The 27792-nt window shown below is 41.2% G+C and overlaps 1 protein-coding gene across 3 annotated transcripts; it reads left to right on the top strand.

Moving 5' to 3' along the window:
• Positions 1-606: 606 nt before the first annotated feature.
• Positions 607-26924, top strand: sned1 (sushi, nidogen and EGF-like domains 1). Of its 3 annotated transcripts, XM_078259888.1 has the most exons (32): positions 607-1217; positions 7546-7833; positions 8734-8874; positions 9039-9201; positions 9287-9412; positions 9698-9811; positions 10321-10434; positions 11017-11130; positions 12432-12479; positions 12576-12683; positions 14305-14397; positions 14531-14665; positions 15019-15138; positions 15443-15559; positions 16666-16809; positions 17230-17403; positions 17545-17658; positions 17755-17868; positions 17975-18088; positions 18180-18296; positions 18451-18738; positions 18872-19046; positions 19764-19876; positions 20722-21000; positions 21291-21432; positions 21542-21624; positions 22703-22801; positions 23122-23238; positions 25643-25730; positions 25873-25952; positions 26049-26076; positions 26231-26924. In XM_078259888.1, exons 1-31 carry the CDS (start codon positions 999-1001, stop codon positions 26072-26074), a joined length of 4167 nt encoding a protein of 1388 aa, XP_078116014.1. In that variant the 5' UTR covers positions 607-998; the 3' UTR covers positions 26075-26076; positions 26231-26924. The 3 variants fall into 3 exon arrangements, with proteins under 3 accessions (XP_078116014.1, XP_078116013.1, XP_078116011.1); XM_078259887.1 differs by lacking the exon at positions 26049-26076 and having other exon boundaries at positions 14534-14665; XM_078259885.1 differs by lacking the exon at positions 26049-26076.
• Positions 26925-27792: the final 868 nt, after the last annotated feature.

Raw genomic sequence — 27792 nt, 5'->3', positions numbered from 1 at the left:
TGACCTTCGCTCTCTGTTGCCAGTGCTGTCTTAAGTGTTTTCTTTCAAAGATCGTTGCAGACTCCAAGGTCTGTGGGGATCATCATTCCTTGAAAGTTTCACTGGCAATCCGTCTGTAATCCTTCACAACCCTAAAATCTTCAGATAATGTGTGGTCTTCCCTATGATGATTAGAAAACACAAATACATTGTGTTCTCTGTGTGTTTGTGTGTATTCATCCACACGTACATTTGCTGTGTGTAAGTGTCTTAAAAGTCACTGTTTCTCTCACTTGAGTTATTTCTCTTACTCATAACAACTGTACAGTGTTGCATTTTCAAAACACTGCACATGCATGTCTTCTCACTGTGTAACCTTGCATATGCCTTGGTAACTGTACAGTAGAAGTTTCACTGAAAGAGAAAAATCTTGTCAGAGTTTCTTTAAAGCAGCCCTTTGATTATCATAGATCCGCCCAGTGGTTATCCAGTTACCGGCCTCTTTTCAACTATTGGCTGGAAGGAGCTAATTATGCAAGGTAGTGAATCCCTGTGGGGGAGGTGGGGCCAAAACTGAAAGAACTCCTTTGGCAGGCAGAATAGAGCTTTTATTGAGGATATTTCTAAGCTGACCATCAGGGACCAAATCGCTGGATTGTTCACAAAAAAAAACACATCTCAGCTGAATCACGCTGCTCCCCCTCTTTCATTCCTTCCCTCGTTTCATTTCAGTGAGACGGAGTGTAGCTCATGCAGTACCCAGCAGCAAGCAGAATGCAAGGAATCTACAGTATTCCCCTGTCTCACACAAGAAGCCCAGTTCACTACTAAAGGACAAGAGAGGGGAGAAAGAGGCAGAGCCAGAGAGCAGGCAGGGGAGGATTCAGACTGCTGTGGTTGAGAGGAGGAACGTACGCTCTTGTCCTGTTCTGCTCTGCTCTTGTTTGCCTCAGGTGTGTGTGCTCCTCCCTCCCCTCCGCGGTGCCTGCTGTCAGCTCCATCCCTGGGTGGCTGAGGCCATGGTGTTGGTGCTGCAAGCCCTGCTGCCCTGCTTCTGCACCCTGCTCTCCCTGGACCTGCTGCCTGGGGTGGAACTCGCTGTGCCCTTGGAGGACTTCTACCCCTTTGGCCAGGACAAGGGGGACTCCCAGACCATCTCTCAGGACGACGGAGGCTCCAGGCTCGTGGAGATCTCTGTTTCTTTCCCCTTCTTTGGAGACAGGCACACAGGACTCTATGTGAGTACAGAGCAGTGTGTTTTTACAGCTATGTGTGTGGGTGTGTGTTTTTACTGATGTGTGCGATTATGTCTTTATATGTCAGCATGTGTGTATGTGTGTGCATGCACTTTGCAGTTGGCAATTGAAACTGACATGGTGTGGATTGTATAAGAGCCTCAGGGAGATGAGATTTGGCACGCAGCCAAATACTACATTGCAGTGCCCTTTGAGAGTTTGTATATGTTTGCGTGCGCTCACAAGCTCTGGTGTGTAACCTCATTTGTAGAATATCGTGTTTTCCCCCCACGGGTGGAATCATAATCCTTCATGACATTCTTTTCATCTGCCCTCCTCACACTCTGAGGGCTCTCAAGTGCACCGAGGGAGAGTGCGAAAGAAACTATTAGCAGAACAGTTGTAAGCCCCGTTCTAATAAGTCCACGATGAGCTGTTAAAGGAAATGACAGTTTGTGTTCTTACTGTTGCCGCGGAGCATCTGTGAGCAGTTCCTTTTCAGAGAGAGTGGGGGTGGATTGCACGCCAGAGAGAGCGAGAGAAACAGTGCTCATGGGAGGAAGCCGAATGGTTTGACAAGGATTTTCACGCACCACAGTGAAACACACTTTGATCTGCCTTTGTCATGTATTGGGTTCAGTTCCAGCGCATGGAAAGGCAGAACTCCCTTAAATCAACACCACCTGTTGCGGTTATGCATCCGCGTTTCACTCTCTGAATCCCCTCCTCCGCGCTCTGAGCCCCGCCTGCCTCCTCCCTGTTCAAACCATGGGCAGGACAGCCTGAGGAACCATGGCAACAATGGGCAAGGTCAAAGGTCATCTTTCTAATCTAAGCATCTGCGCCATTGGGGTGAGGTCAGTCTCCCAACGAAGACAATTTTTAAAACTCTTTTGCATCTACAGTACACACGGTGCACGGACGGCGGCACAGTATTTTTAAGTGGGGTGTTTGAGTGTCTTTCTAAAGAGTTATAAACTCACTGATCTGGAGCTTCTGTATATTACAATTGTAGTTACATTGTGTTTTTTCCCAGTTTTGCAATGAATTCCAGCACATCACTCCTATTGTACTAATACTACTCACTAGTCAAATTAAAAAGATTTGGCTTGTTCTTAGATTGAATTATCATCTGATAGATATCAAAGTCTGAGAACTCAACACTCTGAAATGTGCTGTGTTAGTTGTGATGTGATACCATGCATCTCATTGGACTGTAATTCTGTAGTCACGCAAGGCATAACAGATTGTGACAGGCACTTGAAATTACAGTCACGCTCATTTGAAATGCCTCACCTGAATCCATTACACATCTGCTGTAAAGCGCACCGACCGCATGGTGATCTCTGCCACCAGAAAGCTGCTTTGAACAGTTAATATTTCAGCGAGGGGCTAAAATTGTGTAAATAGTTTCTCCCAGGGGTTTGTTCCAAGCCTCTGGGCTACCATCACATGGAAGCTAGAGAACTAAACTGATTTTAGATGGTTGGTTGGTGCTGTCTTACTTTATTATCATAACTGATCATAAGCAATTCACACACCTTAAAACCCCTCACTGCAGATCCCTTTCAACTATCAGTCTATGTTCCCACCTGTAGACATCTTATTTTTAGCGGTTGTGATCAAGAAATACAGCAGGGGATTTAAAGACTGTCACAGCCACGTGCAACTTGATTACAGAAGTCTCTAATGTCGCATCAACAGACCCTACAAATCCCTGAACAAACATGTATCCCCTCCTGACTTGGTCCTGCTCCAGTCCCACTTGTGCCTCCTGGTAACCAGGCTGTCCCTCTGTTATGGTTTGTGTCTGGGAGTTTTCACATGTTGCTGGGATCTCTCCTCCTCCAGGTCCCCCCTCCCCTTCTCCCACGCCTCAGATAACATGGCAGGGGTCTTTCCCCTGGAACTGTCCAGCTGCTTTATCTGAGAAATGACCAATCACTTTAACAGAACACAGATGGATCTGCAAAGCGTCTTAGGGGCTTCCAAACAATGCAGTTCACGGATTAACTACTCTTACGGATGGCCAGTGTAAAGAACATGAAGGAGGATGTCCAAGGTCAGAGAGGATAGAACACAAGTTTAAAAGCAGATGTGAGAAAAGATGGTTATGATCAAAGGTATTTTTTCAAAATATTAACCTTATTGTAGATACATAAACAGACAGTGGAAAAACGCAAGCTTTTCTAATGCTTTTTGTTCATTTTTAAATGCTGAAATGTGTACTTATAGTACTAAAATGCTCAAGATCACTTGGCATTTGTATGTAATTAGAAATAAACTACATTTAAACAAAATTCAAATACCTTTTGAAAGGATCCTGCCAAGAATGTGCTGAAGTATAACTGCACTCATCACACATTGCACATCTGCTAGTGCTCATCTGCTCTTCAAAAGAGCTTCAACACTTCAGTTTGAGCATTTTCATTCACTCACTCTTACTCACCGCTATGTATGGCCCAAAGATGTGTGCTTCAAGTTTTATTATTTGTACTCTGCATGGGTACTTTTTATATGCATTGTGTGTGATGAGAGATGTGGCTAAGTGATGTTAGAACAGTTCATCTACCATGGACAAGATATATTTAAAAAAGCTGAAAATGCCCTAAAGTCTCAAAGTAAGTGATGCACTTCAAAGGAACAGTTCTGCTTTTTGAGAAATACATTTATACACTGTTTTAATGTCTTTCTATTAACTATGAAGCTACAGCCAGGAGATGTTTAGCTTAGCTGAGCATATGACTGGAAGCTTGTTTGTGTAAAAACAACAAGTTGTGGTTTTTCCCGAGGGTTATGTACCAGACTATTTCTTGTCTGGGTGCAGTGACTTCCTAGAGTCTCCTCTGGTTGCCTTTTTAGCTCACAGTGATGACAAGACTCTAGGAAGTCAATGCACCCAGCCGAGAAATAGTCTGGTACATCTTCTCATCTAACTCGTGGCAAAAAAAAAAGTAAGTGAGTGTATTTCCTAAAATATCAAACTATTCAATTGAGACTTTGAGCCTAAAACTGTATTAAATACTGTATGTATGCACATGCAAGTCTTTGGTTCGCATGCTATGTTTCTTTCTGCAGCACTTACCTTTCTTTATTACGAAATTGTAGTTTTAGGTTTTTTATCAGTAACAGTATACATATTTTTTGAACTGGAAGTAGGCTTTTTTAAATCCCAAATTTAGTCAAAATTGTCTTCAACTTGTATAACTTTAAATTACTTGATGAAAGTATTTTTCCTCTGCAATTCCAAACTCTGTGCTTTGCAAATACATTTTCTTTTGAATACATTTGCCTACATTAGATCATTTAAACAGTGCACTCACATTGTTTTACACCAAACCTCCACATCAGTTGCACTATGGACCAGACAGGATTTATTGCTTCAATCTAAACTCTTCGGAGATAAAGGTGAGCTGAGACTAAGGAGACAGGCCAAGTGCACAGAGTAGTCACTTCCTTCGGTCTCGTCAAATAACTGTACAAGCTTGTAACTGTGAAACCTCCGTTTTTGACAAGGGAAACGAATGTTTTCCTGCGCTGATCCATGGGCACCTTTTTCATTTAGGGGTTTGCTTTGGCTTGACTTAAGCCAGATGAAAGTTTATTTTAGTCCATAAATTGCTTGGCTCTAAAGAAAACCACCCAAGCAAAATCCTGGATATATCCGGCAGAGAATTCCCCAAAAAATAACAAGGTAGTTGTAGAGTGGAGTGGCACCATTGAGAGTGAGAGAAAGAAATATGGGGAGACAGATGCTTCTTACAGGGTTGGCTGATCGCACCTCTCTCCCCTGTGATTCTGAACTTGGTCATGTTACAGCATAACACAAGGCAGCTCTGAACCCATTCACTCTCTTGCATACTGTAAGTGTGATCCACAACCACCCTTCACTAGATGTCTGTAGTAGTCATAGCCTGGTTGAAATTCATAAGAAGAAAAGCATGTGATGCGATGCAAAGAAAAAGTTCAGTTTAAATTCCTCTAAGGTCATTGCCGTGTCAAAGTGGTCCCCTAAAAAATCTTAACTAAGGAATACACTTGTTTAAACAGTTCCAGATGCTACTAGAGATTGGATTAGGCGATTAAACATATTCCAGAATTAGTATAAACTCTATTCAGTGTTCAGCATGATTTCCGACACTAATTTTGCTGTAAGATGGGTGACATCCAGACCGCTGCCACCACAGGTCTCTCATTAGTGGGTATGTGGGTGTGGGAGGTTTGTAGTTCATGTATATCCTTCCATTCATCCAGCCCTGTGCCCTCTCTCTTGTTTTTCTCCCGGTATCAGATGGCGCTCTGGCTGACCCCTGGGCCCTGCCCCTGCAGTCGGTCCTCTTTTTCCCCACATCAGCCACGTTCTTACCACATCACGCTGATGCAGAGGGGAAGACTGTGGTCGGCCAATTAACTTAGCCCCTGTGCCGTGCCAAACAAAACTTCCTCTGCTGTTTTTACAGCAAAGTCCTTCAAATTATGGTTTTCATACATGCAGGGAGCAGAGCCGAGAACATCTGACGTTGCTTTGTCACTGTCACATGCCATTCAGCTTGAATGCAGAGAGGCAAAGTTCATGCCAGCGATTAGGAGAAACGGGATAGGTGCAACGGTGGGAAGAATCTCCCCTTGTTGATAATATGCAGAAATGATGTATGACTGAATGAAGGCCTTTCATGGGGATTTCAACCTTTCAGCCTGTAGAATTTTCTTCTCCACTCAGGTTTAGCATCTTATTTCTTACAATGTTCAAAATGTAGTGCAGCGGCTGGTCTGACACCATTTAATGTTTGTGATCCTTATATAAATGCTACTTCATAATCTATCATTGAAATGACCATTTACCACATTGCTAAGTGCTATTTTAGACTCTATCAGAGAAATCTCTTCATGTATCTTCTCTTCTAGAGGCTTTTCACTTTCTCCCCTAAATAACCTCCCTCCCTAAGAAACATCCCTCAAGTACTTCCTGTACACCTGATCTTTCTTGTATTAATAATCTGTACCTTTTTCCGCAACTCATAGTACCTCTTTTATCTAGCACTACGGCAGTGAACCCACGAGCAAAACACACAAGACATTTACTGTCTTGGTTGCAATCCTTACCATTGTCAACTGCAGTTTTGTAATCTATGTTTCCAAATGCAACATAAAGCTGCACTTATCAATAGTTTTCATAAATGAAATAACTATATTGAAATCACTTTGTATATGTATAAGTGGTTGCTTGTAGTGACGAACCCACAGAGAATGATCACCTAACTTTATAAACCAACTGGATACTATCTGCCCAGCACCAAACGACATTTAGCAACTAGCTGGTAAATAAAATGTAGCAGTCCCCCTGGAGTTGTTGCAGACCAAAACAGGTGGACTTACAGGTGGACACAAACACATCTCTAAATAAATGCTAATGTTGTGCCGTGCTCTCTGTTGGATGTGTAAATAGGCAACAGTTGCAAACATGTTAGCCGTATAATGTAGTAATATGTCAATGTTGTATTTACAGCTTGTTCTGCTTTCCTCAAGTGGCCACAAAATCAATTAATGCAGCTTTACGAATAACAACAGAATGCCTCAAATGTAAAAATGTATGAAAACCAATCTATGAGTTAAAATGTAAAAAATTATGAAAAAATACCCATCTCAATTGTCTTCAAATTGTCGATTTATCTGATCAGCATTCCAAAATCCAAAGACATTTAATTTGCATTGATATAAAATAGAGAAAACCAGCAAATCCCCACATTTGAAAGTCATAGTAGTGATTTTTGACTTATTTTCTGGCCATTGAATAAGTGAATTAATTTCCTAATTGCTTCAGAAATACACCAATCGTTGACCTATTCAAATGTGTCAATATTTCACCATGCTTCAGTACACAGCTGCAGTGCTGACTGTGCATTTCTCCCAGAGAATATACAGTATGTGGACGAGGGGTGGATGGGTTCATTTATTTGGTTACTTTGCTGTTGGCAGACATCTGTGGATTTATAGGCCATGAACATCTTTCCAGGTGTGATGACTTTGCAGGTGTGTGCGTGAGCAGCAGAAACCTGATTTTCTCAGCTGCTGTCATTTCTAAAGGTAGCGTCTGTGTGCTACATGGGATGTGCAAACATCCGTTATGGGAGCGTCCGCTGCCCCATGCTGCTGTTTGCCCTGTGAGGTCAGAACACCTCTATTTGTCCACCTTTGCCTCTTCTCCTCAGCACTTCTACTCTAACCCCACCTAACCCTCCAAATAAGTCACAGGGGCTTCGTCTGACATGGTGAACAAAAATATGTCACTGATTTATTATCCTTATTCACATACTGCGACTCTTCTCCTCAGGTTAACAACAATGGCCTCGTATCTTTCCTGAGGGAGGTGTCTCAGTTCACACCTGTGGCTTTTCCAATTGCCGGGGATAGAAGGGTTGTGGCTCCGTTCTGGGCTGATGTGGACAACCGTCGAGCAGGGAGGGTCTTCTACAGAGAGAGCCAGGAGCCCTCCATCCTGAGGAGGGCTTCAGGTGATGTCAGGACCTACTTTTCAGAATTCCCCAACTTCAACGCAACTTGGGTCCTCATCTGTACATGGCACCAAGTTACTTTCTTTGGAGGCAACTCCCTCACACCGGTATAAACTCACACTTAACTTTACAGCTCTCACTCTAACATGTAGCCACATCTTAAACATCTATGATTCTCTATGTAGGTTTTAACTATCCAGATCAGTGATTTTAAACCAGGGGCACTACTGTAGTTACCAGTGGGTATGTGGAAATATTGTAGAGTGGCATCAATTTGGTTGAAATATTTAAAATTGTGATTTAATTTTTTTTTTTTTATTGTTTAGAATCGTCTAAATTGGTGTGAAATTGATAAATTGGTAAAATGATTGTCACAGTAACTATGAGCCTTCAGCTACAATAGGCTAACTGCACCATACACACCTCCACCACCCTGCGTCAGTTGTAACACCTTAACACCATATGCTGCCACTGAGAGGGAATGAAAACTAGTTTGCAAGCTAGCAGAGTTGAAATAGTATGCTAAATGTAATAAGTAAATTGTTGAAAGATCCAGCCTCTGTCACTCCAAGTGGTAGTACTAAGAATGCAAACTTGTATGAAAAAGATATAACAATATCTACTTTGTGTAGTGTTACTAAACATCCACTTTAAAACCAAATGAAATGAATACATTTGGATTATTATATTTGAGCTCATCTAATAGGAATGAACTACTGGGAGCCACTGGCCTCGATAATCTCAAAGTCCCAGGAAATAGCCTTGTTGTTACCAGTTAAAATTGCTATATAATATGTGGTTGGAAAGCACAGCTATTGGGTTTCATTCTAATGGTAATTTGATATCTGATTCAACAACCGGCCCAGATGAGTGTATTATGTCTCTAGCCTGACTGAGATTTAGGAATCCGTACCATTAACATGAGGAGTCTTTCAGATGCATGCATTATTACCAAATTTCGTAGAAATTAGAAAATGGTTTAACTGAGCCTGTTTCTCTCTATGCAGGTAAATACTTTCCAAGTGGTGCTTATTACAGATGGAGAGCTTTCCTTCACTATATTCCAGTACAATAACATCACTTGGACCACAGGCATGCATGCCAGCAGTGGAGGAAACCTGGCTGGGCTGGGAGGGATTGCAGCGCAGGTAAGATCATGGTTTCTTTTTTCTTTTGCTTAAGGTGTCAGTCAGAATTTGTAATGTACAGTATGATCTGCTTCCTGTGAAGATGCAAACTACATTTTTCAGGTGTCTAAACTCTGATTCAGCTGTTTTTTGTGATGTATGCCTCCTTGTTACTCTCTTCCCAGGCAGGTTTCAATGCTGGTGATGGCAAGCGCTATTTCAACATCCCCGGCTCTCGTACAGCTGATGTAGTGAACGTTGAGGGAACCACCAACGTGGGCTACCCAGGCAAATGGGTCTTCCGTATAGATGATGCAAATGTGGAAGTAGGTGGCTGCAATAACTCCGGTAAGACCTGCTTCTTCTACTCCTGGGCTTCTACTCTTAATACTTTTGCTTTTAGGATTTCTGTTACATTGACCTCTCTCTGCAGCATCAGTGTGCCCACACCTGCGACCATGTCTGAACGGAGGCCAGTGTATCGATGACTGTATTACAGGCAACCCCTCATTCACTTGCTCCTGCTTGGCTGGCTTCACCGGCCGACGATGCCAGATTGGTGAGTTATGGTTGACACCGCTTCCTGCTCTGTTGTGCTTGACACACACTGCACACCGTGAGTGAATACCTGTCAACCTGAGATCAGCCAGGAAAAATAATGTCGACTTGTAACTAAATACTTGCCAAATGAACCCCCGGATATTTCCTTAAATCCTTGTATCAGCTTCATGTCAATCTGTTGCATTCTCCTCTGAAATTACCTTACTAACTGACCTCGGCCAGATGTTTTCTTCTAATTAAAAGAGTCATACTACTCCCTTTGTATTTCTCCCTGACTTTGTAGATGTGGATGAGTGTGCCTCATATCCCTGCCAGAACGGAGGGACTTGTGAAGACCAGATTAATAGTTTCATCTGTCACTGTCCTCATGGATACACTGGGATTCAGTGTGAAACAGGTACAAAAGACACTTTGCCTTAAAGCTGGTATATACTGCGCTTACAATTACATTGTTTATTTCTTCTTTCTAGAATACTGTCTAATCACATGGAAATGTAAAGATTGTTCAAATGTGAAGTAACAGCACATACAAGTATATATCATTTTACACAATAGCAAAATACCCCATTTTTACTGTATTTTAAAAGTTCCACACTTTTTCTTTTACCATCTGCATGCACTAAGTAAGCAGAAGACTTGGAAAAACTCTGATTAATTAAGGTATTTTGTACCTCATTAAGCAGTTTAAAAAAAAAAAAAAAAAGTATTTTAGAATATCTTGGTTCAGTCTCTCTGGAGCTTCTGTGCCTATTCCCACATGTATCAAACCTCTTCTAATACCTTTCACAGCCAGCAGCACATACTTGCAGAGTGAGGGGAGCAGTGTGGCGGATATATTAATCAGCTGAGTAAATATTCCATGAGCGTGTCTCTCTGTCCCTGGGTGTGTGTTTGTGTGTGTTACAGACATTGACGAGTGCAAAGACAGACCGTGCCTCAACGACGCGTTGTGTGTACAGGGCGCTGGCAGTTTCACCTGTGTGTGTGAACCGGGTTACACTGGTGTCCTGTGTGAGACAGGTGAGAGGGGGTTTTTAAAAGTCCGGGGGAACGTAGGCATCTCCCTCCAGAGGAAATATTTTCTGCTGCTTTCTACATCAAACTCAGTCATTTTGGCAGATGTGTTTGTCCAAAGAGTTCCCCAGTCTACCTAGACAAATGGATCCAAGCTGAGGTTATGGTTGAATTCATTTGGAAACAACTCTTTTTCTTCTTTCTTGGGTCACACAATATAGCAATGAACCGCAGTGAGAAAGTTCACTGAAGTCAGGTCGCTTTCCAAAAAGACATTTACTTATCTGGCTCCTCTTGTGATTGATTGTTGATGAAACTTGAACCCATTAGGGAATTGAATTATCAGGCCCTGCACAGTTCATGAATCCTTGTATCTACATGAGACGGGATTACTGCTAATACCAGACACCTGGGCAATGAAATTCTATGCTTTCAGAAGGGAAGTTCAGTGTTCTCAATCCAGCTCAATGTCTCAGACAACCACATCTTGCTTTTCCATGTGAAGATTGAAAAATTTGAATATGAAACTGATTCAACAGCAGACAAATGTCTCTTGTCTTGATTAACTGACTTTTGTGCAACCTGCAGACATAAACGAATGCGAGTCACAGCCCTGTCTGAATGGAGGAGAGTGCATCGATCAGGTGGCCAACTTCACCTGTATTTGTCCCGCTGCCTTCACTGGAGCACTCTGCGAGACAGGTGACTTGAATTCAACTCAAATTCCGCCAGAAAAGCATGTTCGGAAAAATGTTTTTTTAATAGGACATGTTGACATAGCCTAAGACCTACTTTTGCCTTTGGCTTCCTGTAATATAGCATTTTTTGATCTGGAACAAGCACAAAGGGAATCCTATCATACCTCTTTAAGAGCCAAACAAGTATTTATGAGTATGAACTTTAATAAAGTGAGCTGGTTCACTCGCTTCTCCAGTGTTACACCAAATTCTGCAGCAAACTAAGAATTTCCACTACGGTCTACTGTATTTCCACTGCAGATATTTTCATCATACTTTATCACATACTTTATTTGCTGTTACCAAACAATGTGCCTTCATAGTATTTAATAGGGTCATGAATTTTGAACTATAAAGAAAAATATTTGATCCTAAATACATAGAGGGTCACACTTTTAACTGATAGCAGAAACTGTAGTACGAGTCTATCTCTACTTTGTTTTTGAGTTGAGTTATAGGGCTAGTTTCCCCGTGATTGAAGTCTGTGGCATATGTCTGTTTGTCCATCCTCCTAGCTGTCGGTTTTGTTCTGTTACTATCTGCAAGTCTAGTTTGAAGGTCGGTTCACCCAAATTACAAAATAAAGCTGACAACGATATATTCTGATTTTATTCATACATTATCATAAATGCATGAATAAACATAAACATTTTTGATAAAAAAAATATCTTACATTTGCTCAATCTGTGCTTTTTGGTGGACAAACTATGTAATGGCAACACTGTTTCTAAATTACAGCAAACATACAGTATGTGCAGTTTCTTGATAAGCTAAAATGGATTATTATTTTTACGTTAATATTACACAAATCTCATATATTTCTCATATGCTGTATCACATCTTTCTCACTTACCTGTAGTTAGTGATATGTAGCCATGCAGATAGTTTTGGGTTTAATTGCTCAGGTGTTAAGATATCTGTCTGATTTCTGCTGCCAACTCAATACAATGGAGGTGAATGGTATTTCAGTTTTTATTGGGACTTTTCCTTTTGTAAGAAGTGTTAAACATGATGTATATGGATTGACCCGAACACCAGGGACAGTCTATTCATCTTGTTTTTTAATTTTGAATGTCATTTTTCAATGCTGTGCCTCAACTCTGTTTCCTTCCATTGTATTATTGTGGCAGCACATATCTCAGAGACAGTTATCTAACTATTTGCATTGCTTAATACTGTACCACCAGAGGTAAGTGAGGAAATATGTTTTGTTGTTATTTAAATGAACCAACCCTTTTAAAGCACATTCTTATCTTACTTTTTCAGAGTTGGAGGTGCTTCAGGACAATTCAACTGAGGCAGAAAACCAAACAGGTAAAAGCATGTACCGCTACAGCTTAAGATTTGCCAATTTCTTTCACATACAGTTTAAGTCTTAAACCACAGCCTGTCATGCTTTTCCATATGCAGCCTTGTGTGAAGAGGAAGATTGCAAGAAGCATCAGATTTGTGAATACACCAGCTCGGGAATCTACAACTGTACATGTGCTCCAGGCTTCTATGGTGACAAGTGTGAAGGTATTGTACACTCACTGCAGGCAGCTGGGCAGGTAGAGAGCAGACCGGGGTATTTAAAGAGGAGCTGTGCTATGCCACAGGAATTTGGAGCTCTGCCCTGGAAGAGGCTGCTGTGATGATGGATTATTGTAATTATCAAAACTGACACGGCCTCGCCCAGTTTACTACGGGAACCAGTGGCTTGATGTTGTGAATAATTGTTTTATAGCACATTTTATTAGTTTATCAACAAGAGGAAGTGCTTTGTCTAGACTTAAAAAGGCCTCTTTATGAGTCAAAGCTGCTCTTTGGTATTCAGGTCATTTCTTCAGACAGAGCTGTTGAAATATGCATGCTTCCACACCGCTACTGGCTCCTCTGGAAGTTGGCCAATGCACCACACTATAGTTTAAAGCACAGCTGCTGCTTGCATAACCATAGGGCAATTTGAACACAAAATATGTAAATGCTATCATCCTCAGCTAATTCTTCATACCTTCCTTTCATAAATGCATATTAAGTAATGTTATGTTATGTTTAATGTCTGTGTCACATTATATTTGTTTTAGGAAATAACTAATGAGCAAATTTAAAGCTAATTCAGGCTCCCATGAGAGGTTAGTGTCACCCTCTGATAGCAGTTGTTGCAGGTGTTCCCCCCCAAAAATGTCTTTAGTAGTATTTGAGCTATTGCAAATGCAAGCTACTTCTCACCCTTGAGCTGAAATAACTATCAGTGCTTATATAGGCTCTCTTAAATCTCCCAAATACTTTCCTGCCTGGCTCACTTGGAAGGCACAGTGGAAAAAGGAGCATGATCCTTCAAGGAAGAGAAAGTAGTGGGACTCAGAAGTGCCTAATCAGGCTCTCAGATCAAAGGGCCCAGGCTGCACAGGTGGCCAATGAAAGTGGCTCTTGCAAATTAACAATGCATTAATTGCCCTCAGGGCCATACATTTTGGTCACAAAATATGCTCCATATCATCAGAAAAATAATGGCCTCCACCGAGCTCCCGGGACTTCAAAGGGGAGCCATTTAGCTGTGATACGGCCACGTCCTTTGATCCACTTCTGCAATTAGGAAGGAGAGGAAAATTAAAACATTCTTACAATTTGTACGGAGCGGATGTGCAGCATGCTGACTGGTAATCTTCTGGTCCTGTGAACTTTGTTGGAAAAGATTAGGGAAAGAGGAATGACAGCGAATCAATACATAGTTTACAGTATAGCAGATGAAAGATGCTCACCATATGGTACGCATGTTGAACTTTAAACCTTCAGGCTATGTTTACACTTAAAACTGAAAACTTAACATCATTTAAGTACTTGCTGTCAAGTAGCTGGAGCAAACTTTCCAGCTTTGAGCCTCCCTCTCTTACTCACACACTCTCTTTCCCTCTCTCTCTCTCTCTCTCTCTCTCTCTCTCTCTCTCTCTCTCTCTCTCTCTCTCTCTCTCTCTCTCTCTCTCTCTCTCTCTCTCTCTCTCTCTCTCTCTCTCTCTCTCTCTCTCTCCCTCTCCCTCTCTCTGTCTCTCTCTGTCTGTCTCTCTCTCCCTCTCTCTCTCTGTCTCTCTCTCTCTCTCTCTCTCGCTGTCTCTCTCTCTCTGTCTCTCTCTGTCTCTCTCTCTCTGTCTGTCTGCAGAGGAATGTCTTTGCCAGAATGGGGGTGTCTGTGTGGACATCAATGGGACTTGTGAATGCCCTTCAGGCTACACAGGACTCTACTGTCAGTTTGGTGAGTATGATATGTATAATCCTATCAGGTGTCTCGAGCTTTGATGAATGTGAAAGAAAATGTGGGTCCCTGTCAGATCACAAATGTCAAACCAGAAATTGTGAACCTGTCATTCACAATGCCTTTCTCTCAGAAGTAACCCAGACGCCATGCAGTCACAGCAGGCCGTGTCCTGATGGAGGTCCTTGTTTGGAGTACGGAGGAGCCTACCTGTGTACATGCCAGACTAGTGGAGCAGAGCTAGATCACAAGGACTTCTACCCCTATGGTAAGAGCCTCAGGCACCAACCCAACAACACTGCGCTTTGCAGCTATGTGTCATTGCACGAGCAGCTGGTTTCTATAGCGACAAACATATTTTTAAAACACACTGGTCTTCACAAATGTCGTTTTCTATTTCAAAGGGGAATGGTCACATTTACAGTTTACATTTACGATGTGGAGGGAAATTCTAAAATGATTTATGCTGTTGAGTGTTGTGAGGAGAATTTGTATTTGATCCAATCATTAAATGACAAATAACTTGTGTTTCTTTAACCAAGTCCACGTGTTTGAACAAAATGAAAGAGGTTTTAACGTTTCCCAGTGGAACACAGTCAAGTCTCGGTGTGTGTTTTTCAGTACAGCCCCGATCGGTCTGCGACTCCTCTCCGTGTCTGAATGGGGGCTACTGCTACGAGCGGGATGGAGGCTACACCTGCGAATGCAAATATGGATATTGGGGGAAGCACTGTGAAAAAGGTAATTGATAAAAACACTAGCAGAATACGTTCATAGGAATTTATGAAGTGCCTTAATCAAAGCATCCTTTCCTTTAGGCTCAAACCCAACTTTAATGAACCAGGAAACATGCCATTACTCGTAATGCTGCTTGAAATATTACAATGCCGAAAGGCTCATAATAATTTGTACTTATGACTGAGTTATGAGCTATTTGTCTGAATTACGACTTGAATTGCAATGTACTGGAACAGATTTATTTTGTGTGATTAAAAGCTGGAGTGGTCTCTGCTTCAAGGATTCCCTTGTCCCGGTCTCTTTCCAGTTAGACTCAATACCTGTGCTTCTGGTCCCTGCCGCAATGGAGGCTCCTGTAAGGAAGAAGCTGGGAGCTACAGATGTGTGTGTCCTTACAGATTCACTGGAAAACACTGTGAAGTGGGTGAGTGCCACCCTCAAGTAATCATATTCAAAACATTTGTACTATTTGTGTAAAAGCTTTTGAGTACATCTGTAGTAGACTGCACGGGAAGCAATCATCCGACAAACCCCGTTTTCTGAATGGTCCTAATACCTGTGTCACTGATATACATGTTTGGAAAACTAAAGGAACAGAAAACAGAGATTCTACTTGTCAGATCAAAACTAGAAAGACAAAGACTACAGTCAATGTTTGGTTGTCTCTCCAAACAGATGAGGACAACAAGTGAAAGATCAGGGAGTGGGTTTAGACTCTGATCTACATTTTATTTGCCATTTTAACAAGGTCATGAAAATATTTTTTTTTCATCTTAGGAACATCACTAAAATTGGACCATTTTTAACTCAGAACAAAGCTGAAATGCTAATACATGCTTTTATTACAAGTCGCTTAGATTAGTGCAACTCTTTTTATCGGCATTCCTAAATGGTCTTGAATAAAATGACAGATAATTCAGAATGCCACTGTCAGGACTTTGACTAATACTAAAACATATATGTCATATAACACCACTGCTCCTGACATTCATTTTTTATAAGTGATTTTATATAAAGCCTTACATAATGTAGCACCTTCCTCTATTAGCTGACTTTTATTTTATGTTCCAACTCTCTGATCTTCCACTGCCTTTCTTTTAGACATTCTTTTAGAAGTAGCTGTTTTTAATGGCCCTAAATGATGGAATACCCTCCTCTTGGATCTTAGACCAGCAACCTCCCTTAGTGTTTTTAAAAAGAAATTGAAGACCTGTCTACAGTACCAGTCAAAAGTTTGGACACACTTTCCTATTCACTTGAATGAGAAAGGGTGTCCAAATTTTGACTGGTACTGTATTTATTGTGGCTTTTAGTGTAATTTGGGGTAATTTGTTCAATCTTAATCTTTGGTGTTTGGTTTTCCGTTGGTGATGTTGGTATAGTTTTTAATGTTTTAATGTGCTTTTTTGGCCTAAAATAATCATGTCTTGTAAAGCATGTTGGGCTGTATCTTTGCATGAAAGGTGCTATACAAATAAAACTATTATTATTATCATCATCAATAATAATTCTCAATGTAATTTATTGCAGGAAAGCCAGACCCCTGTTCCTCCAGCCCCTGTCTGAATGGGGGGACATGTTTCCACTACATAGGAAAGTACAAATGTGAATGCACAGAGGCGTTCAGCGGCAGGCACTGTGAAATAAGCAGGAGCTCAGTACCAACCACTGCAGGTAAGTAGACTGTGTCTCACCACACAATAATGTCTAAATCTTGCTCCGATGCTGAAGTTTGTACAACATTGACTTCAATCGATTGGCACAGGCAGGGGATATCCTGAGCTGTTAAGTGTAGAGATACTGGCTATCCATCTGAAGATAATTTTAGCAGTGTTGCTGCACCGGAGGCCCAACATTCACAGATATAGACCAGTTACAGACTCTATATAAAGTACGACATGGTGATTCATGTCTACACGCTGTAACGGCATGCTGGAGATAATTTTAGGAGGACAAAAACAGAGAGCCTGGATGGAAAACACCTATGTTGCTGTTAGTCTGTTTTGGGTGAGCTCCTTTAAGCCCCAGTGTTTATGAGCTTTTGTTACTATGCAGCCATGCTGACATTTGTCAATGTGAATGTATTCATTGCAGAGCTTGTCTGTGGGCTGCCTCCACAAGTGAAAAACGCAGAGGTCCAGTTCTCCTTAACAACACCAGGCTCCATGGCTGTGTATATATGCCACTCAGGCTTCACGTCTCGGCCCAGAGCCACCCAGAGCATCTGTGGTATTCAGGGGGACTGGAGCCAGCCACCCATTTGTGAGGGTCTGTAACACATGCCCACACATGGACACACACTCTGAACAAAAAATTGAGTCTTTTAAAGATCCCTGAAAAGTCCTAATAAATGAGATTCCAGTTATTGCAACAGTTTATACCCTTTATCTTCATTTCCCATCATTACAGAGATCAATGAATGCCTATCGCAGCCTTGTCTTAATGGCGGTACGTGTCGGAACCAGGTCGGAGCCTACCAGTGTGAGTGTGATGATGGCTTTAGTGGAAACCGCTGTCAGACAGGTAAAGCCTGATCAAAGTCTTCTCATATTAAATGCAGAAATTCAATGCACCTGTGCACATATGTAGTTCCTATGTATATGTGTGTTTTGTCTTAAGACATAAATGAATGCCTGTCGGAACCCTGCAAGCACGGGGGGACATGTGAGGACCAGCCTGGCTCCTACATGTGTCATTGTTCTCAAGGCTTCAAAGGCCAGAACTGTGAAATAGGTACTGTGTTCATTCAACCTGTTACATTACTTTAAAAGCTTATACATTTGAACATACAGTTTATACAGGACAGCAATACAATTCTACTTTAAATATATGTGTGCAGAGCAGGACGGGTGTGAGTCCAACCCCTGTCTAAATGGAGGTGTGTGTCGGGGTTACAGACGGAATTATTTATGCGTGTGCAAGGACGGTTTCTTTGGGGACCAGTGCCAGATGTGTAAGTGGCTTTGCACTGCCTCGCAAGTCAACTGCATTTAGTTGTGACATGAACCATAATGTACTAACTGCTTGTCTTTGTCGCCCCCAAGTGGAGAACCCATGTGTACTGCAACCTTGTGGAAACCGCGGCCTCTGCAGGAGTGACAAGAGAGGGAACTACAACTGTGTTTGCAGAGTAGGACACACAGGCAAAGACTGTGAGAAAGGTCAGTAAGACTCACACCAAAGTGCACCAGAGTCCAGCTCAATCAGCTTGCCATTTGTCCCCCCATACTGTGTAGCTCATCCTCTGTATTGCAAAGACAACTCAGTAATTATTTAATGTATGAATTTGACATGTAAGGTTGCCACTGTTCCCAGACCTGTTGCCTCCTTCTGGTCTCCATGTGCTGCGTGTGGAGGAGAACGAGGTTGAACTGCGCTGGGATGAGCCGGATCCCTCACACAGCCTGATCAGCGGGTTCATTGTCACTTATGGTCCCCTGGGCTGGAGCAATCACAAAACTGATTTTCTGGAAAGGCAGCAGTCCACCCACGTCATGCGAGGCCTGGTGCCCGGCCTGCTGTACAACATCTCCACCTTCTCCATCAAGCGTAATGCCAACAACAACGACAACAGTCAGCCTGCCACTGCACTGATACGCACCAGTGAGCACACTCTTTAATGCTGTGGTAGTAAGAGAAGGCTTCTGGAAAGTGTTTCTCTCTTTGTGTATTCACATGAGTTTGATTGCACGTTTGCATGCTTGCATGAATTTTCATGTGTGTGTTTCTGTGCTAGGACCTCGGCGGGTAGAGCAGCTGCAGGTGGTCAATGTGTCCTCCTCTCAGGTTTGGCTGAGCTGGCTGGTTCATCATGCAGCAGTCAGCAGGGTGCACGTGTCTCTGTTGCCTTCAGATGGCAGTGAGGCTCGCACTGCCGTGTTCAACACGAGCACCACTGAGCATACCTTCAGGTCAGGTTCTGCACCGTGTTGTCTCGCATTGACAGACCTATCTCCACAGCACTGTGGAGGAAGGTCTGGCAACAGGAGCATAAACTTCTGGATAAGTAAAAAAACACTCTGGGTTGTTTGCATTTCTTTAAACCAATTAAAATCGTATTGAGCGGCGCTGTGCTCCGGACACAGCGAGCGTGGCTCTGCAAAATAGTCTCGGGAAAGAACTTGTTTAGGTGCAACATTTGCTCTTAGCAGTGTATCGTAAATCTTTACCATCATTCACCAAATGAACCAAGCAGGCCTGTCTTGTTGCCTGATCCAAATTTTCTTCAAAACTTGCTATTTTCAGTGTGTAACGTTGCTCAGAGGTTCCACTTAACGTTCCTCGATGCGACCAGAGTTTAAAGTAAACACAAAGAAAGCAGAAAGTGAGGGACATCCGGCGGATCTATCTGACAAATGAACTGTCGTCGATGATCCAGACTATGCACTGTGTTACAAAAGAACACTGACAACCCATTGTTCCAATTGATTATACAGACCTGCAGCATCCTATGTATCCACTAAATGGTGCTGTTGAAGGGCTTTGGGTAATATACCTTTCAGCCAATAGAGGGCACTATTTGATCCCATCTTTTGAGGCTCTTAACAGTGTTGTGAGGATGATGAGGTCAGGTATTGTGCTTGGTTTGCTTTGGTGCCATTTTTCTGTGTGCCTCTTGTGTTTCCCAGTTCATTACTCCCTGGTCAGATGTACACAGTGGATGTGTTGACTCAAAGTGGAATCAGACCAGATGAGTTTCCCTCCTCCAGCCACTCAGCTGGACCCCTGCAGTTCTGGACAAGTAGGTTACATATCATCATTCACAAGTTATTAGGATGATTATAAATATACATATACATATAAAGAATAGTCAACTAAAATTTAATTTAACCTCCCCGTCATGTCTTTTCTTTAACCTCATGCCCTACATCTCAAACAGTCAGTACAGGCTCAATGCTAATCATTCAGTCATCGATAGTCATTTGTACAAGGCGTTTATAATTAGTGTGTAAATGGTCCATTACCCACTATAACCTATTAATAATAATAATAATAATTAATGCATTTGATATTGTACTGTCCATTTAATCATGGTCTTCAAATTGCTGGACATTCGGGCCTGTCTGAATGTAAATTACTAGAGATATTAATATGCAAGGTGTTTGGATTAGCTCAGTTTTTGTTAAAGGGTATCATCAGTGAATGAGAGTGTTTTGTGTTTCATTTGTTCGTTTGATATATGATATCATGTGTTTTGTGCTTTCCTTTAGTTTTCTCTTTCCTCTGTACAGTATGTCATGTGGATGGGGCAACTTTGTGTCTATGACAAAAAAAAATGAATTCATTAATTTGTTGAGCATTAATAGGAAGGAATAGTTCTGCTTTTAGCTGGTAGGTATGCATGTAGCTCACTCTTGTGATAAAGCTTCCAGTGATTTGGCAACTTGACAGACAAAAGTTAGCGGCAGCATCCCAGTCCAGCTAACAAATCATTTTAAAGCCCAGGGCAACACAATGACGGTGTAAAGTTGAGAATCAATCCACATAAAGTAAAACAAATTGTTACTGTAGTCAACAAATGCATTAAGAATACGTTTATAGCTATCCATGAACCAATCTGAGTATCTACATGTGTTATTTCCTCAGAGCCTCTCCCGCCACAGAACCTCTCCCTGTCACATGTGACCACTAACTCAGCGCTGATCACTTGGAGCCGCCACCCGAGAAGCATCCCAGATGGCTTTGTGGTCAACGTGACTCGAGGGTTGAACACCAGGAGTCGCTTCCTGCCCAGTGGGAAAATAGGATCATATACCCTGCGTGAACTGACACCAGGACAGCACTACTACGTGGCTCTGACATCCGTGAAAAGCACCGGGCAGGAACAGATCCACAGCATACCTCAACATGTAGCCTTCACTACCTGTGAGAAAACAAAAGCTTCTCATAACCCTTTCATTTACACAAACACATGCCATTAGGTGGATGTGTTTCCACACAACATTTCAGTATCACCATTGCACTTGACAATGTTGATGCCATGCCCAGCTATTTCGCTAACATGGCCACTGAGCAGGTATAGGTAGTATGTTTGCAATGCAACATAAACTGTTTGCCCAAATTTACAATTTGGCTTCACTGAATCTATACAATTTTATATGATTACAAATGTGTGAGTTTTAAAACAAATTCTGTATACATTTCCTTTGACCCAGTGCCAATGGGGGCAAGATCAGGGAGAAGAGAGAGGCCGACCGGGACTGGACAGGGGACTCAGGTCGGACGCATACTTCCCCCATCTCAGCCTCAGGACCTGGGAGGCACAACAGAAACACACAACTCAGAGGAATTGCACAGGTACATGTAGAGTGTTGATGATTTTTAAACATATACAATGGTAAGACTTTGTTTGCACCTGGTAATTCAACCGCTATGCTAAACAGCTAGCATGGTTTCTATGTTGCAGATACACAGAGCTCATTGACAGAAGGGGAAAGATAACAGCCAAGTTCACTCAATTGCCTCGAAAAGCCGTTCGACATCGTACTAGTAAGTACACGTGTGAGCAGTGGTGGAATGTAACTAAGTACATTTACTTAAGTACTGTACTTAAGTACAAATGTTGAGGTACTTGTACTTTACTTGAGTCTTTTCTTTTCATGCCACTTTCTACTTCTACTCCGCTACATTTCAGAGCGAAGTATTGGACTTTTTACTCCACTACATTCATCTGTTACAGCTTTAGTTACTAGTTACTTTTACTTAAGTAAAGGATCTGAATACTTCTTCCAGCGCTGCGTATGAGCAAACATGTGATTAACATTTAGTAAGTCACTACTGTAACACTGTTTGACATTTTTTCAAAAACATTACATGCGTTTATACAGTATTTCCAGCAAAAAGTAATGCTGTCATGTTGCCATAACTACCTATTAAAGTAATTGATTGTGCTTCTAAAAACAGATCAGTTCAGACATTACTGCACTCTCTGACATCTTAAACTAACATGCTACGCCAACATATTGAAACAGTTGTGGTTGGCTCAGGATGTTCAAACAATGAAAACGTATCTTATTTGCTTATCTTGATGCAGATGGAATAACTTAGGCCATGGTCCTATAACCATATGGTTGTAACCGTGGCCTGTCTGGATGAAATATAGGTAGTCCTCTAATGGAAACTGGACCTTTGCGCTCTCACACAAACAGACCCACAGTATCTGACACGTTGTCTGCTTTATCAGAAAACAATCACTTTCAGGAATAAACACATTTTTTCTTTCTCTGTAATTGTCAAATAATGATGATGATTTTTGTCATGTATTTTCACTTAATGCATCCCAGTGCAGAGGTTTATAGCCCATAGCCTCAACAGAACCAAAACAACTGTTAAACAGATGTTATCTTGTGCTCCTGAGAATAAGCTTCCTTTCTAGAATTGTTGGGCCCTTTTTAATTATGTTACGCCCTGATGTCATAATATGATTTTGACCATTTTGTCAAATCAGTAATGTCATGTTTTATTGTTCCAGGCTGAGGAATGTTCACCAAAACTTTAGTCTCTTAGTACGATGTCTACATTTTGTCTTTTTACGCTGATTCATGACAGGAAATGTTTTGCCTTGCAGAACCTGACCCACCAATTAGATTAGAGAAGATGGAAGAAACAACAAACAAAATCAGCCTTGCATTAGAGATCCAAGAAGAAGGGTTAAGAACGAAGCCTGGTAGGTGTTTTGGTGGCACATCTGCTCTTGTAATTGATCCCAGCTGATGTGGTGCACATACGTTAGATTAATTTCCTGTTGGAAAAAGACTAGTTAATACATAACTAGTCTTTAGACATGTAATTTATTACTAGTGTTGTGTGTGTTAGCCAAGCGCTGTGATTAAAATATCAATGAGGATGCTAACCTTGAAAGACAGGATGTTACATTCAGGAGGAAAGTGGTGTAACAGCTGTAGATAATGTTGAGTAGTGGGTCTGAAACTTGAGCCCCCTACTCATTTAGTACTGTGGATGTTGATGACAGCTGTTGTCTTTTAGAGTTGCCACAGGACTGTCGCAGTCTGCCCTGCCAGAACGGGGGCACATGTGTGAATGGAGGCGACTCCTTCATCTGTGACTGCGCAGCAGGGTTCAAGGGCAGACAGTGTGAACTGTGTAAGTTTATGTGCTTCCTCTCTACACTTACGCATACACACGGGTGGGTCCAGTGAACGTAGGCTGCTTTTTGGCAAATGGACTGGATAGTCAAGATTTAAAACACATGGTTTCTGCAGGGAGATCAATTTTTGTCTTAGACATCTGATGTACAACTTGATAAGTAAAGTCAGTAACATCCATGTAAATCCATCCATCCATTATCTATATCCTATCCTATGTGGCATTAGATGTAAATATTATATTTAAAAAAAAAAGATAAAGTATTGTATTATCTCTCTTGTCTTAACAAGCTTAAGAGTCTACAGCTATGCTAGTAGTTCTGTAAGGCTGCACTTAACATCAGCATGCTAACATGCTCACAGTGGCAATGCTAACATGCTAGCACATCATCTTAGCATGTGTGGAGCTGCATGTTCTCCCTGTGTTTGTTCGATCAGATGGACTGGAAGCTATATAAATGCTTGCTAGGATCAGCCCAAGTCCCCCGTCACTCTGGTCAGGATAAATGAGGTCTGGAAGGATACTATAATGCCATTTCAAGTGAAAACAATACAACCTCTTTTACATTTTTTCCCCAAAAGGCATTACATTTATTGGTAGCCTTCAAGCCCACTCAAATAGGTATAAACCTGCTTCTCCAAAGAGGTTTTGGTCAAATATGTCCGCTCACCAGCTGTGTGTATGTCACGAGTGCAGGATTTACAGTCCTGTCTTTGTGTTTTCTCTCAATGTAACTGTAGCAATTCAAGGTGGGAATTTACAGTATATTTTAAATTAGATTTGCATGACATCATGTAAACTGACATAGAGTACTGAGCTATGTATAGACCTCTGGTTTCCTAAAAGCAGGAAACACGCTCCACTGACAGTTGACCCTTCTGACATTTCTAAATGGCTTGGTTAAGTTTGAGGCCTAGGGGTATGAATGTACAACATGAATACACTGTCAACGAAGGCACAAAGCACTATATTATTTGCACAACGTTCCTGTCTTTTTTCTGGGAGACAGTGTAACATTATTAATTTCTTCTGAATGTTCCGGGGGCTGTATGAGGCAGCAGTATATTATCTGGCAACAATATCCTTCTTTCTTCTGATTTGACTCCATCTGTCTTTCCTGTGTCTCACTGGTTAATCTTCAGCTTAATTAGTCTGGCTCAACGAATGCAACATTGCTGGGATAAAGCCTGCCGCGCTGGATGGATCTATTTTCCCCTTATTCTAGAATAGATAAGCTGACACAGCGCTGTGGAGATAGCAATGTGAGACTAGGCTCAAATAGCTCACAATGACCAAAATTAATATCACACAACAATATTATTAATGAAGAAAGTGGGTTCCTGTCTTCATAAGTGAGCCTTATTTCTCTCAAATAAATCAAATCCCTCAACAGTCTAAATTCCCAAATCTTTAGATGACGGGAATCTCCCCAAGTACACTCTTATTAAGTTTTAAGATCTACTGTACAGTTATGCCTTAAGCCACCAGCTTGTATTAAATGTATCTGTAAAACTGAACATTGCTACTACAGTACTACTTTATATGGATGATACAGTAGAAATGAATTAGCTACAGTGTACTATGCCTTATTGAATTAATGATCATGGAAACATGTTTACATTTATCAAAGTAGTTGTTTATATGCTACCAATATTAATGCATAGATACAATTCTAATTTAGGAGCATGAATAACATGTCATTTCTTGCTCAACATGGATTTATAGACATCATTATTTAGATCATTGGTGTCTCCTCCTTTATAAAATCACAACCTCCTGTAAAAACAACCTTTAGCACATCACAGTTCTTATAAAAAAATGAATTATTTTTGTGAGTTCCAGAACAAAATGTGTGTGATTGTTGTGTGCATTGATACTTATTAGCTTAATGTCATTATAATAAGCTTGCATGTATATACAGTAGTTTGATGAGTCTACAATAGTAAGTATTTTAAAATATAAGTGGACTTGGTACTGGATACACTGGCTGAGATATAAATGGATGTCTACCAGATTGTTTTGACTTAATAAGTCAAAAAGTGTAGTTGTTATAAATGAGAAATGTCACAGCAGATGAAGGATTATGGACAATTTGACATACAATAAATTGCCTCGGTAGCACTAAAATTTGAGCTTTTTAAAAGCGTCTTTAAAAGTAATAATTAGATGGTGATGAAGCTGTGTATGAGGAGGCACTGGAGATACCCTCGCCCCTTTAGAGTCCTTTAACCTAAACATCCAGCGTCAGATTGTTTAAACATTCCTTTCCTAAAACCATTCATCAGCCAGAGAGAAGGGCCTAGCTCCCTCCCACTTGACTCCTAAACCATCCAGCAGACTTTTCCTTGCTGACAATACTTCAAACATTCATACCTCCTGTTGTGTGACCCACTGTTTGCAGTGTGCCAGCGAGTGCCACACCCCTGTACCCGTCTCTACTCTGAAACAAAGAGTGTGCCTGTCTGGGAGGGTGGAGTGTGCCACTACCTGTAAGTCATATATTAGGCACAGTTCTCCTGTTCTGTGCTTGCATGCTCATCATGACGTACTGTTTTGTCTCAATTGCGAAGCTGGAGGAAAGCAGAGATTATACTTGTAACTAATTGTGCATGTTTTTTTTATTCTACGCAGGTACAAAAGGACATATAAAGTACAGCAGGATGTTTGTTATCGAGAGATTTGTGAACCCATTCCTCCAAAGAAAAGTCAGAGTGAGTTCAAAAAGCTGTCTGAACAGTGCTGAAGTTGTTTTTCACAAATAAAGCAATGCAATTCTTTTCACACAATGATATTAACTTTCTTAACAGGCAGAAGAACAGGCAGACAACAATAAAGGTTTTTTTTTTTTTTTTTGATACAACCAACACAATGATATTTTTGTGGTGACGTGTTTCCTCCAATCACAAAAAGTCTCTGTCTGCGACTATAGAAAATTGCAAGATTTTCAACATTTATCATACAAATATTTTTTTTCTTCTTCTTTTTCTAGAGCACTTGGATACGGATGAAAGGACTGTCATCACTGTTGTGTGAAAAACCTAACTTCAATTTTGGTGTTTATAAACTACTTGAAGTAATTTTTGTGCTGAGAAACCCTGTCGGAACCTACTGTAACATTTTAGAAACAGATCATCATTCATCTGAAAATAAGGTTGTGTTTGTTCATTCCTGAGAGCTGTGTTTGTAGCTCTATTCTTCATGAGAGGACTTCAGTCAATCAAATGAAAAATGGCCCACATCATTTATCATTTGTGTGTGTGATGACTGATTTTTCACACAAACACATACGTACAGTATGCAAATATTAATGTTAAGCAGTCCGTTGTACTGCACAGAGACCTTATATACCTCATTTCCATGTCCGTGCTGACACATTAGGAGAGGTTTATATTATTTGTGATTCAGCTGCAGGTTTTGTCCCTCAGGGAAATAACTGTAGAGTGTTCCGAGTCCCAATCTTTTCCTTATATCTGCCCCCTGATCTCTTTATAAACACGATGGGAATTGTATGTTTTCTCCACACTCCATAAATTCATCTCTTCCTCTGACAATGGTGCACAGTATTTTCTGTGTATACATATCTTTCTCTGTGTCTTAGCAGGCATCACTGCTCGCTATTCTGTAAATAGTGTTTATAGGCCATTTTGTAGGTGAATATTTTAATAATAAAAATGTTAAAATGTTTTGTGCTTCTGGTGTCTTGTTGGGTTAATATTTGTTCCTGGAATACATCGAAGAATGGAAAGTAGACAAGGTCTTACAGTATCAATTTTACATTTATGCATAGAACCTGCTAAATGTTTCCTTTCAAGCAAATACTAGCTGTTACCAATTATTCAAAGAGACAGTTTAAAAGTTGCAAAAATCACCTGATTGTAAGTATATTAACAATAGTTTATCAAGATGAGGCAAGCAAGACCAAAGCCAGCTGTGATGCATGGCAACAGTTAAATGAGTGAGGGTTCATTCTTTTAAATATATATTTAAGAAGGAACACTGTCCATCATACTTAGAATTTAAACTATTAGTTACTACTGTCAGTGCCTACTTTAGGTCACATTGTTGGGTAGCTGTGTACACAAAAAAGAAACCCTATATCTAACTTTTATCTAAATGAACCTAATAGGGACATGCCTCATGGAAGAAAACACACAGTGGGCAGCAGATCTGTGTTTTAGAGCCAACCCAAGTAACAATGGATTTCTTAAATGACAAATCCTCATCAGACTTTCTGAAATGGCACTTCTACTCCCCCTCGGGCCTCTACATACAGACAGGTGGCACGTTTTGTTTTTTAAGGATTATTTTTGGGGCATTTTAGGCCTTCATTTTTAGAGAGAGGGGGAATGACATGCAACAAAGGGCTGCAGGTCAGAGTCAAACCTGAGGCCACTGCGTCGAGGAGTAAACCTCTAAATACTATGGGCGCCTGCTCTACGAGGTGAGCTACCCAGGCACCCGACAGGTGACAAGTTAAAGGGGAACCCTACATAAGAAACAACAAATGCAGATGCTTCCATACAAAGCAGTAGGGGGTCACTGAATGGCTTG

Source organism: Sander vitreus, chromosome 9, assembly GCF_031162955.1.
Source record: "Sander vitreus isolate 19-12246 chromosome 9, sanVit1, whole genome shotgun sequence".
In the NCBI taxonomy this organism is placed as follows: Eukaryota; Metazoa; Chordata; class Actinopteri; order Perciformes; family Percidae; genus Sander; species Sander vitreus.
This window is presented reverse-complemented; position numbering and strand designations above follow the sequence as displayed.